This window comes from Leopardus geoffroyi, chromosome B2 (genome assembly GCF_018350155.1).
Source record: "Leopardus geoffroyi isolate Oge1 chromosome B2, O.geoffroyi_Oge1_pat1.0, whole genome shotgun sequence".
In the NCBI taxonomy this organism is placed as follows: domain Eukaryota; kingdom Metazoa; phylum Chordata; class Mammalia; order Carnivora; family Felidae; genus Leopardus; species Leopardus geoffroyi.
In genome coordinates, this window is record NC_059332.1 from 36,023,639 (window position 1) to 36,036,014 (window position 12,376).

The following is a 12,376-nucleotide window of genomic DNA, read 5'->3' on the forward strand; positions in this document are numbered from 1 at the left end:
TGGAGGAGGGCCAAATAGGTGAGCACAGGAGACTTTTTAGGGTGATTCTCTATGATACTATAAAACATGACACTATGCATGTGCCAAAAACTCATGGAACTTTACATTATGAAAGTGAACCTTAATGTATATGAATTTTATTTTGTTTTTTAAATGTGTTTATCTTTGAGAGAGAGAGAGCATGAGTGAGGGAGGGGCAGGGGGGGGGACAGAGGATCTGAAGCGGGCTCTGCACTGACAGCAGGGAGCCAGATGTGGGGCTCAGGCTCACAAACCGTGAGATCATGACCTGAGCCAAAGCTGGAAGCTCAACTGACTGAGCCACCAGGGCACCCTCGATGTATATGAATTTTAAAAGATCATTGTGGGAGGTCAGGGGATCCCAGACAGAATTCAGACTGTGAGAAAAGAATCTAACTAGGAAACAACCTCTTCGAAGGGGGTGGGGAATAGGGTGCTGACCTAAGTAACTTTGGAAATGAGTGAAGTCTTTAAGACTAAAAGCTAAAGACTTGTTCATGGGTCGTGTACTCTAGTTAATAGAGTGTTTCCCAAGGGTGTATTGGTTAGCAATTCTGAAAACACTATACATGTATACAGGAAATGACATGCTTAATGGAAATTAAGTAAATGGATGGCATTTTTGGAGGGGAAGGTTGCAGATAAACAAGGGTGGGGGATGACTAGAATGATCTAGGTGCCAGGTGGTAATGCATTAGAGTTGTAAGACATCAGTATGCACACCTTTAACTTACAGATGGAGATATATGTATTACTACATATATACATAAATACATATAATATGAATAAATGCATACATATATAGTAAACATTCATAGATATGTGGATATAGAGGAGTTGGTATTCATACAAATATTTACTTCCCTGTCAGCTGAGACAAACTAGAAGTAATAACATTCCAATGGCAACAAGCACACCTAGTGTCCAGATCTTGGTTTATAGCACCATTTCCCAATAAAAGGAAGCAGGCCTCCTTGGAGAAATGGCCGATTCTAGGTCTAGAGCATCTTGCGCTAGAAAGTAAGGATGTGCTCAATCAAAATAAAACACAGTGATGGAAGTATGTCAAAGGGACAATGTAGCCAAAGTAGGAACAATCTGAGTAACAAAATAAATAAAGTGGCATTGGATTATAACACAAAGTATAAAATAAACATCCATGGGTCCATACCAATACGAATAAATGATTCAATAAATAAATGGGGGAGGAGAGGCAAATCTCCCATGCAGAATTATAAGCAATTTATGTAGATACCCTGCTCTTCAGGAAGTAGAGCATAAATCCCCACTCCTTTTTATTTTAAATATTTATTTATTTTTTATTTTAAATTTTTTTTTTCAACGTTTATTTATTTTTGGGACAGAGAGAGACAAAGCATGAACGGGGGAGGGGCAGAGAGAGAGGGAGACACAGAATCGGAAACAGGCTCCAGGCTCTGAGCCATCAGCCCATAGCCTGACGCGGGGCTCGAACCACGGACCGCGAGATCGTGACCTGGCTGAAGTCGGACACTTAACCGACTGCGCCACCCAGGCGCCCCTATTTATTTTTTATTTTAAAAAATTTAATGTTTATTTATTTCTGTGAGAGAGAGAAAGTGTGTGCGTGCGTGAGTGAGCAGGGGAGGGGCAGAGACCGAGGGAGACACAGAATCCAAAGCAGGCTCCATGTTCTGAGCTGTCAGCACAGAGCCCTACGTGGGGCTGGAACTCATGAACTGTGAGATCATGATCTGAGCTGAAGTCAGACGCTTAACAGACTGAACCACTCAGGAGCCCCATTTATGTATTTTTGAGACAGAGAGAGAGAGAGAGAGAGAGAGTGAGGGAAGGAGAGAACAAGTGGAGGAGGGGCAGAGAAAGAGAAACACAGATCCTAAAGCAGGCTCCAGGCTCCGAGCTGTCAGCACAGAGCCTGATGCAGGGCTTGAACCCACAAACTGTGAGATCAAGACCTGAGCTGAAGAAGTTGGATGCTTAACTGACTGGGCCACCCACTCCTTAGTGTAGGCTGTGTGTAGTGACTTCCAAAAAGCACAGTACTAGAAGAGGGGAGAGACAGTAACTTTACAGAAGAGAAACCTGACGAACATTATCTCAGCCAGATGATCATGATTAACACCTATAGTGATAATTCATGTTGATAGCATGCACCCCCAGTATGATGTGATGAGAATGGCATTTAACCTCTGTGGTCTTCTTCCCTAAACCTATATCCTCAGTTTAGGCTTCTCATGCCAGACAAACAAACACCAGACAAATCTCAATTGAGGGACATTCTACAAAACACCTGGCCAGGTAAGTCTCAAAAACTGTCAAGGTCATCAAAAACAAAGTAAGTCTGAGAAACTGTCACAGCCAAGAAGAGCTTAAGGAGACATGCCAACTAAATGTCAGGATGGCCTCTAGATGTGCTTGCTGTCCCTGGGACAGTATGCTAAGCTGGAATGGAGGCACCAACAGACATGGAATCCAGAGCCTAGGGGATCATCTGCACGAGTGCAGTTGTGGCTCCCACCAATTTTCCTGGCCCTCTGTGACCTCACAGGCCAAACATTCTTGACAATGCCACCCAGATAAAACTCCACGCTGGGTTTGCAACCATGGTTAGAAAATTAGGTCCTGGAAACGGAACTGAATTGGCATTCTACTCTACCGTGTAACTTGTTACTTCGAGACGGTTGCTAAACTTCTCTGTGCCTCTTTTCTCATGAACCTTAAAATAAGAACTATAATTGTAACCATTATCATACTGTTTGTGAGGAGCACGTTAAGATATGGTGTGTAGGGTGCGTGGTTCAGTACTTGGCACTTGGTTCTCCACAAATGTTAGCCTTTTACTGTTGTGCTTTGTGTGATTCAAATGGAGAAGACAAAAGGGGGTGTTGAGTTATCACAGAGGTACTCATTACGGGGAAGAGCTACCACACTATACTGGAGAATCAAAGGAAAGAATTTGAGGTGTGTGTGTGTGTTTTAACATAGCTTTATTGAGGATAATCTAAATACCATAAAATTCGTCGATTGGGAGTGTATGTAATGCTTCTATGACTCTTCACTAAATGTATACAACTGTGCAATCACGACAATCGTTTCGGAACATTTCTATCACCCCTCAAATTCTCTCAGGTCTCAGTAACTGATTTCTGCCTCATTGATTTGTTTACTGTAAGTTTTGAAAAATTCAGTAGTAAAAGGAGGTCATGCAACACAGATGCTACTTCGGAAACGGACTCGACTCATTGTGGTTCTTTCTTCTCTTCTTTCTTTCTTTCTCTCTCTTTTTGTAAGGTCTGCAACCAACGGGGGGCTTGAACTCACCGGGGAGATCAAGAGTCGCACACTGTACACACTGAGCCAGCCAGGTGCCCCCAGACTTACCATATTTTAAAATGATCACAAGTTGTTTAAAAGTTGGTTACAGCTTTAGAGATCATGAAAGCTCGTCATAAAGCAAAATAAAAATTTTAAAGAGGAGCGGGTAAGAGGCTCCGGTCACGGGCAGCTACTACTGGGGTGGTGGGGCTGCAGCGGGAGAGGCGCGCGTGGCGCAAGAGACGCAGCTCCATGGCGACCCCGCCCCACCTGGGGCTAGGTAGCTTTCACACCTGCGCCGTCCTCACCGCCCTCGCTCCGGCGCAGGCGCAGTGACTCGGCCTTGCTGGCTGGGCGGGCGGGGGCGCTGAGCCCTAGCGGGTGTTCGCATCGATCGCGAGCGCGTAGCGATTGCTTCTGTCTGTTGTTTAGGTATGGCGCCGGCGCCGAAGCTGAGAGGCGGCGGGAACCCGGGTGGGGGTCTCGCTCTGTGCTGACCGCGATCCCGGGGCCGAGTGGGCTATGGGGGAGCCCGGCTCGTTGGTCACGGGAGACCGCGCCGGTGGCCGGAGTTGGTGCTTGCGACGAGTGGGGATGGACGCTGAGTGGCTGCTGCTCGAGGACGGAAACGAGGTGAGGGGGGGGTCCTTGAGGGAGCCTAGGGGGTTGAGGAAGCAGGGCCGGGAGGCAGCCGGGGTGTCCGGGTGGGAGAGATGAATGGAGAAGGGGAGGTGGGAGCGGGTTAGAGGGAAGGGATATGAGGAGGGGGGTCCTGGGGGAGGGGAGAAAGGGGTTCTGGGGCGGGCGGTTGAGGGGGGCGAGGTGTTTGTGTGGAGGTAGGACCGCGCGGAAGAAAAGATGGCCCCTTTGATGGAAGCCGAGGCCTGCAGGGCGAGCCGGGGCTGAAGTCGGGGTTGCCGGAAGGAGCTGGTGGAGGGGCTTGGCGTGAGGTGGGCGTGGAGGACGTGTGGACCGGCTGGGGGCTCGAGGGGGAGGGTCCTGGGACAGTCCCCGTGTGGATTGCACGGAGCGGTGTCCCGGGAGGCGGTGGGGGGGGGGGGGCAGCGGGAGAGCAGGAACTTTGTCAAGTTTTGCGTCGAAAAAGACCCGAGCTGCAGGTCACGTCCCTTACGGTGCCTCGACTTTAACGTAAAAATGCCCGCGTTCCCCTCTCTAGAGGTAAATTGACCCCGTGGGCGGGTCTGCAATCGTCCCGTGCGTCTCCGTGCTGCGAGCGGCGCCCCCTCAGACGGGTTGGGGGTGGGGATTCGGAAACACCGGATCTGTCCTCGCCAGAGGCCGCCTGTGGTGTTCTCTAGGGCGCTCCTCCGTGCACACCAGAGAAACAAAGAGGACGGACGAGGCGCGCTTCCACTTGGGGGCTTGCTGGGGTGGTGGCTTAGGGTGTTCGGAGAGGGGGCTGAGCGGATTAGGGTTCAGTCAGCTTGGGAAGCAGAGCTGGATCAGGGACCAGCTTGTGACTGGCGACGATTTGGATGCGGGGAATAGTTTGTATGAAAGGTTAAGTTAAGTCTTTTGACGGTGATGTGTGTTTGATTAGGCTTTTTTCTCTAAGCAATATAGTCTGAGTTCAGTCTTCCACGTATTTATTATTTATGGTTTTTCGTGTATCGTGAGACGGACAGATAATAGCGACTTTGCCCTCAAGAGTTTATTGCTTGAATGGGGAAGCACAGTTTTACACTGGGAAGGCGGAGAACATCCACGCAGGCTGTCCAATCAAGTACCAAGATATGGATTACTTAGTACTATCCTAGAACAGTGGTTCCTCCGGTCGGAGGAGGGGTTCAGGTCCAGCCTTAACTTGCTGGAGTAGGAGGTTTTAAAGGGTTCCTTGTGTGCTGTGATTTGAAGAACACCAGAAAGACACCCCTGCCCTCTTTTTCTATCCAGGTATCCGTAACCTAAAGTCCATATTAATCATAGTAATCAACCCCTCCACCAGCTGCTTCCTTCTTTTAGCTTGAGCATTGACCTTCCCCTGCACGCCTTTTTCCAAAAGCATTTTCCCTTTGGGAAGGTTAACAAATGAAGACGCCACCACCTGGATAATGGGAGCTGCACCTTATTTTGTATTGGGTTTGGGCTTTTACATGTGTTACTTAATGTGAGCCTTGCAAGTGTACCACACTCACGCTCAGCCTTGTAAAGTTAGTCAAATGTTAACATTCAGATTCAATTGATGAGGATTAATTCATTACTTGTCAATAGCTTGGTAGCCCCGGGAGGGGGAGTAGGAGTTGGGGGCAGAAAGAATGAAAGCTGCTGCAGCAAAGACAAGAGGAATTGTAAAGTACTCCTACACATATTTTAAACTCTTGGTTAATTTTGTGTAGGGCCACTGCTATGGGAAGAGACCCATACAAACCATCGTGAAAGGTAAAGACATAGTGGGAAGACCGACTTGCTCTAGGGGCATGTGTGAGCGACCTGCCAGGCCTGGCTGTCTGCAAGGTCAGGTGTTAAGAAGTCGTTGGAGCGTAGCCTGCAGTGTGTATGAAGAGAAGTCTGAATCTAGGCGAGAGATGAAGTCTTACTTATCGTAGTGGCCCCCAAACCATAACACAAAGTGGTGTGTGGTGTGCACAAGATTTAAGTGTGCTGATAGCATTTAGTTATAACGGAGTTAGTTTCCTGCCTTTCCAGTTCCCTTTAAAGTCTTAGATTTCCCAGATAAAACAATAAAACAAGATTCCTCTCATTTCACTGAATGGAACATAGTAGTAAATTGACTGAAGTCAACTGAAGAAGTCCTTAAACTTCTTTTTTTCAAAGAAGGCTTTTGTTTGTTTTGTTTTTTAAGGTTTATTTATTTATTTTTTGAGAGAGAAAGGGAGAGAATCCCAAGCAGGCTCTGAGCTGTCAGAGCAGAGCCCGATGCGGGGCTTTAGCTTACAAACCAGGAGATCATGACCTGAGCAGAAATCAAGAGTTGGAAGCTTAACCGACTGAGCTACCCAGGTGCCCCTGTTTTTGTTTTTTTAAGTAATCTCTACACCTAACATGGGGCACAAACTCATGACCCGGAGATCAAGAGTTGCATCTTCCACCAACTGAGCTAGCCAAGCACTGTCCTTAAACTTCTTAAATCAATCCAGAGAGTTTGGTGGAAAAACAAATTAGGTTTTCATGAAGCTTTTTGGGCTATAGGGGTTGAAAACAGGGAAAGGACGGTTCTACAGTATTTGCTGGCCATTTGGGAAACAATAGGAATCATCCCCGGGAGGAATGGGATAGCAGCAAAAGTGGGTAAGGATTGCAAAATTGTTGTAAATAGAAACAACCCCCAACATATGCATTGGTGGTTTATTGGCACTCAGTTCCCTTGCAAAGTTTACTTCCATGTGCAAATGGTGCTGGAATATCCGGATAAACTCACCACAGACTCTTTAACCTTGGTGTACGAAGGTAAATTCTAGGACCAGACAGTAAAGGGAAGGACAAAAAAGAATGATTCCTTACGTTCATTGATTCAGAGTCTGCAGGAGGCAATTTCAAAAAAAATAGCCATTCATCTCCCTTTTCTGTAATGCTTTACCTAGGCAGTTGTCAAGGGCTGTCTGGCTGTCTCTCCATAAGTATTAAAATAGGCTATGGAATACTTCCTTTATTAGAAATAAAGCTACCTACATGAAAATTCTTACTGAATATGGATGACAGATAAACCCTTAAACGTTTCATTTAAAAAAAAAAATTAACTTACTTTTAAAAATAAGCTACATGCCCAGCATGGGGCTTGAACTCATGACCCTGAGATCAAGAGTCACATGCTCTACTGACTGAGGGGTGCCTAAGTGGCTCAGTTAGTTAAGTGTCTGACTCTTGATTGTGGCTCAGGTCATGATCTCATGGTTTGATTATGAGATCGAGCTCCACACCTGGCTCTGTGCTGTCACCAAGCCTGCTTGGGATTCTCTCTCCCTTTCCCTCTGCCCCTCCCCCACTCATGCGTGCTTGTTTTTTTTTTTTTTTTGCTGTCTCTCAAAATAAATAAATAAACTTTAAAAAGTCACATGCTCTACTGATTGAGCCAGCCAGGTGCCCCTAAACATTCCATTTTTGAAGGATATATATGTTAATTCTGAGGAACTTGGATAACAAATAGGATTTCTGGCAAACTGTTTGAAGAACTAAAGAACTTAAGTCAGATTGTAAGAGTTCCTGGCTGCTGCTCCATAGTTTTCAGAGGTAATAACTGAGTTTCCAACTTCTGAGCTAAAAAATACTCATCCTAGAATCTGGGAGGATGCATAAGCTCTTTATTCTTCCACTCACAAACTCTTACTAAGTGCTGTCCCAGGTACAGAAACAGTGGTACACGAGACAGATAAGGTCCCTGCTCACGAAATTTATATTCTAGTAAGGGGGGAGGAATAAATGGGCAAAGCAAACAAGGTAATTTTGGATTGTGACAAGTGCATGCTAACAACATGAAGGAATGCAGTGGTCGGGGAGGGAGCAGGCAACAACTCTAGGGTAATCGGGGTAGGCCCTTGGGGAGCTGAAACTTGAAAGATGAGAAGGAGCCTCTGCAGATGTCTCAGACAAGAGTGTTCCAAGTAGAGGGGACTTGTGAAAAGACCCTCAGGCAGTGGTGAGTGTTTCTGTCTGTGGTGTGAGGTAAGACTAAAGAGGTGGAGGGGGTTAGGACATTCAGGCCTTATAGGCTATGGAAGGGAGTTTGGATCATGAATGTAGTTTGAAAAGAAGGGAAATGATCTGATTTGGAGTTTGTATGATACCACTGCAGCTGCTGTGTGAAGAACCGAAGTTGGTCTGAGTCAGGGAGTGCAGGGCAGGAACAAGAACAGCCTAACTGGTGGAGGTCAGGTTGTTTGGACCAAGGTATTGGCCATAGAGAGAAATGAACAGATTTAGGATATATTTGAATTACAACCAGCAGAATTTGCTGATGATTTTAATGTCAGGATGAAGGACAGAGAAGAATCAAAGATGGCTCTTTGGTTTTGGGCTAAGCAGTTGCTTGGATGGTGGTGTCAGTTACTGAGATGAGAGTTTGAGGGGAAGAATAGATTGGGGCAAGGAGAGTCATGGTGGTCCTTGAGGGACTGAGGAGGACAGGCATGATTCTGAAAGATTTTCAAAAGGAGCAAAATGGGTAGCTTATACCAAACCACAGACCATTTGGCTTAGTGTTCTCAGCTATGGTTGTGGTATGGGTCATTAAAGAGGTGGCTTGTGCACCAAGAAGAATAAGCAGGGGATTCTAAGATCTAAATCTCGGGAGAATTTCATTTTCTTCCTTGACAGAGTTATTATAAACTAAACTGGTCTATCAGGAAAGTGTGATGGATGGGAATTGAGGCTTCTTTGCAACCTTTTCCAGAGGCTCTCATGATGTCTTCTCATGGATAAGATAGAAAATATGAACTTGATGCAAAGACTCTTGGTTGAATTACAACTGATTAAAGGTATACCCAGATTGTTTGGTATAATGTTTACTAGGCTTTCCTGGGAGCTTTGCCTTTGGCTACATCCTGTTTCAATATTTTTATCTGTGCCCTAATGAATGTAGAGAGGGTCTCATATCAGTTTGGTAGATGAGTCAAAGCTGGAAGGGATATTGAGTATGTCTGATGGCAGATTAAAAATTCAGAAAGGTCTTGACAAGCTCATGTGATAGGCTGAACTAACAAGATGGAATTTAATAGGAATCAATGTAAGGTCCTGCACTCGAATCCAAATTTACCAACTAGTCAAGTATAGGACAGAAGAGACATGACTTAGCATAGCAATTCTTGGGGGAGGGTTAGACCAAGAAATTTAATCATTCCTAAGCCTGAGGATACATTGGCAGTGTGATAGATCTGCCGTGAAAGCTAATGCAATTTATATGCTCCAGTGATAATATCTAGAACTGGGAAAGTGATACTTGCATTTGACTGTGTTACAAAAATTATTTTTTTAATATGGCATCCAGGAATAAAAATAAACCAGGAGTCTCTTCACAGATCTATTAGGATAGCAAAGAGACTCAAACATATGCCATGGGAGTTAGGTTGAAGTAACTGGGAACATAGGGCCAAGAAAAGACTAGGTAGATACTTTATAGCTGTCAAGTGGAAGGAGGATGGGAGATTTTTTCATGGTGCTCAGGGCAGAGCCAGGGCCAAAGGATGGAATTTATAGGGAGAAGGATGCCAAGTCAGGACCATTAAAAAATTGGAGCAGCGGTCTTGTATAGATGTTATAGTTTATTGGCGGTGTTTAAGACTAATTGATTGGGGTGTGTGGAAAGGTTTTGCTCCATCTCATGACATTTCAGGGTCCTCCCAACCCTGACATTCCATGATTAACTTCATTCAGCTGTTTCTTCATGTCAGAACTTGCTTTTTTCTACCTGGTGGCTCCCAGGGTAGCTGAAGGAGATAGCTGATGAGATTGGGTTTCATGAGAGTCTGGTTTCATAAGTCAGGACATGTGCATATTGCTGGTTGACAAGATTGTAAAGGACCTCCCTGTTCAGCAGAATGACTGATTATGTCTCTTACATTGTTTTCTTCCTAGGTGACTATAGGGCGAGGATTTGGTGTCACATACCAACTGGTATCAAAAATCTGCCCTCTGATGATTTCCCGAAACCACTGTGTTTTGAAGCAGAATGTCGAGGGCCAGTGGACAATTATGGACAACAAGGTACAGGAATACATAGATGCCTGTTGACTTTACTAAATTTTTGTTTATTTTTAAATTCCTTTTTTTTTTTTTTTGGCATAGGTAGTACATGATACAAAGTTAAAAGGCTCTGGGGCGCCTGGATGGCGCAGTCGGTTAAGCGTCCGACTTCAGCCAGGTCACGATCTCGCGGTCGTGAGTTCGAGCCCCGCGTCGGGCTCTGGGCTGATGGCTCAGAGCCTGGAGCCTGTTTCCGATTCTGTGTCTCCCTCTCTCTCTGCCCCTCCCCCGTTCATGCTCTGTCTCTCTCTGTCCCAAAAATAAATAAACGTTGAAAAAAAAAATTAAAAAAAAAAAAAAAAAAAAAAAAGGCTCAAAAGTAATATCTTCTCCCCAGCCACCCAGTTTTCTTCTTTGGAGACAGACATTTCTGTATGCTGCCAGGGATTAGATTATACCAAAATAATTTCTAATGACTTGAATGAAAGTATTTTACTTTGAAGGGAATACCTGAATTGGAGCAGTAGGTCCTGCTCCAGAAATTAGACTAAGTTACTGGGGGAATTGGCCTTTGTGAGTCATAGGTCCAGAGACCTTGGAAATCTGATGAATATTCTGGAGTACACCTATGGTTCAGAGCACTGGGAGGAGGAGGAAGCTGAGCTGACTGGACTTAGCTCCTTCCCTTCCCTATTCCTTTCAATCAGAGCAAATACTTCCCACCCCCTTTTTAATCTGTTTTACATATTCATGTTTTGAGGAAGATTTCCTTTGAATAACTTTGAAAATCACTGGTCTGGTGTGAATACTAAGGGAGGTGAAATAGTGTGTAAAGCCCAGCAATTAGGAAGTGCCTAATGTGCAGATAGATATACAAGCACTCAGGGATATGGTGAAAATAGAGATTGTGCCGTGAGAGAAATTCTCATGTTGATAGCTAAAAATTAGGAAGTATGAAATGTCTTCAGATGCCATCTTACATTGCTCTGGTTGAAAGGAGTGTAAAGACACCTGTTAGAAAGAAGGGTATTAAATGGTTCTGAGACCAATTCTGAGGTGGGTGCAGTTACCCTCACACCACCAAGCAGTGCTTGGGACACCAGCTTGGAGTCCTACTTACTATTCAACTCAGTTCTGATAGCATCAGATTCCATAGGTTAACCCCTATGCTCCTGACCAACAGCTGTAGATTGGAGGCTTCAGGGACCCCTTCCTTGGACTTCAGATGCCAGTCACAAGTCCAAGTTGTTTACTTGTACTTCTAACCAACTGGAACCAACTGGTTCTAATGACCTCCTTCCCCTTTGGATTTGATTAGTTAGCTAGAGTGGCTCACAGAACTCAGGGAAACATTTACTTAAGTTTACCAGTTTATTATGAAGGGATATGGTAAGGAATTCAGATGAACATCCAGACAGAGGAGATGTGTAGGGCAAGGTATACAGGAAAGGGCACAAGGCTTTCATGTCCTATATGGGTATTCCACTCCCTCAACACCTCCATATACTCACCAACCCAGAAGCTCCCTGAACCCATCCTTTTGAGTTTTTGTGGAGGCTCTATAACACAGCATGATTGATTAAATCATTGGCTGTTGGTAATCACTTCAACGACCAGTCCCTCTCCCTTCCCAGGAAGTTGAGGGGTGGGACTGAAAGTTTCAACCCTCCCGTTACTTAGTTGGTTCCCCTAGCAATTAGACCCCCATCCTTAGGTGACCTGGGATGGTCCCAAAGTTGCCTCATTAGCATAACAAAAGACGCCTTTCCGTCTCACCACTTAGGAAATTCCAAGAGTTTTTAGGAGCTCTGTGCTTAGAAACAGGGATAAAGGCCAAATGTATATTTCTTATTATAATTCACAGTCTCACAGGTATCCTGCAGGCCTGCCTCATTTTGCATGCTTAAAACTGCTAGATTTAAGCTGTTGAGAAAGTACCTTCCTGACTAGAATTAAGTTGAGTTGGCACTATATTGAAGAAGAGAGTATAAGTGCTAAGTAAATTGGTTTGGCACTCTTGGCAAGACATTATGAGCAGAATAGAAATTGGCACTGAAAGGGGGCCTTAGAGATGATCAAGGTTAATCTCTTCTGGGAACAGATGAATCTGAGGCCCAGGCAGATAAATTGACTTGCTCAGGGGCCTCCTAACTGACTGTTGAAGTGAATGAATGAACCAGGGCTGGAACTCAAATAAGTCTCTACTATGTCCTATTGTCAAACACCAAGGAGGTATGCAGTGATTTGCTATACAGATATGTCCTGCTTTTGGAAAGTTCACATTATCTATCCTACCTTTTGCTTTTACAAGAGACCTACATTGGTACCTGTATTTCCTAACTAAAAGAAATCAGAAGAGGATTTTCACTTTTACAAAATAAGG

The 12,376-nt window shown here is 44.9% G+C and overlaps 1 protein-coding gene across 4 annotated transcripts in view; it reads left to right on the top strand.

The window, feature by feature from the left end:
* Window positions 1–3,680: 3,680 nt before the first annotated feature.
* RNF8 (ring finger protein 8) overlaps window positions 3,681–12,376 on the top strand; it is a 33,310-nt gene continuing 24,614 nt past the window's right edge. For 2 of the 4 annotated variants that reach the window (XM_045498041.1, XM_045498040.1), the window contains exons 1-2: window positions 3,736–3,969; window positions 9,886–10,014. In XM_045498041.1, coding sequence (XP_045353997.1) covers window positions 3,859–3,969; window positions 9,886–10,014 — 240 coding nt within the window. In that variant the 5' untranslated portion in view covers window positions 3,736–3,858. Of the gene's footprint in view, window positions 3,970–9,885; window positions 10,015–12,376 lie in introns of all 4 variants that reach the window. The other 2 variants (XM_045498037.1, XM_045498039.1) reach the window with 2 other exon arrangements.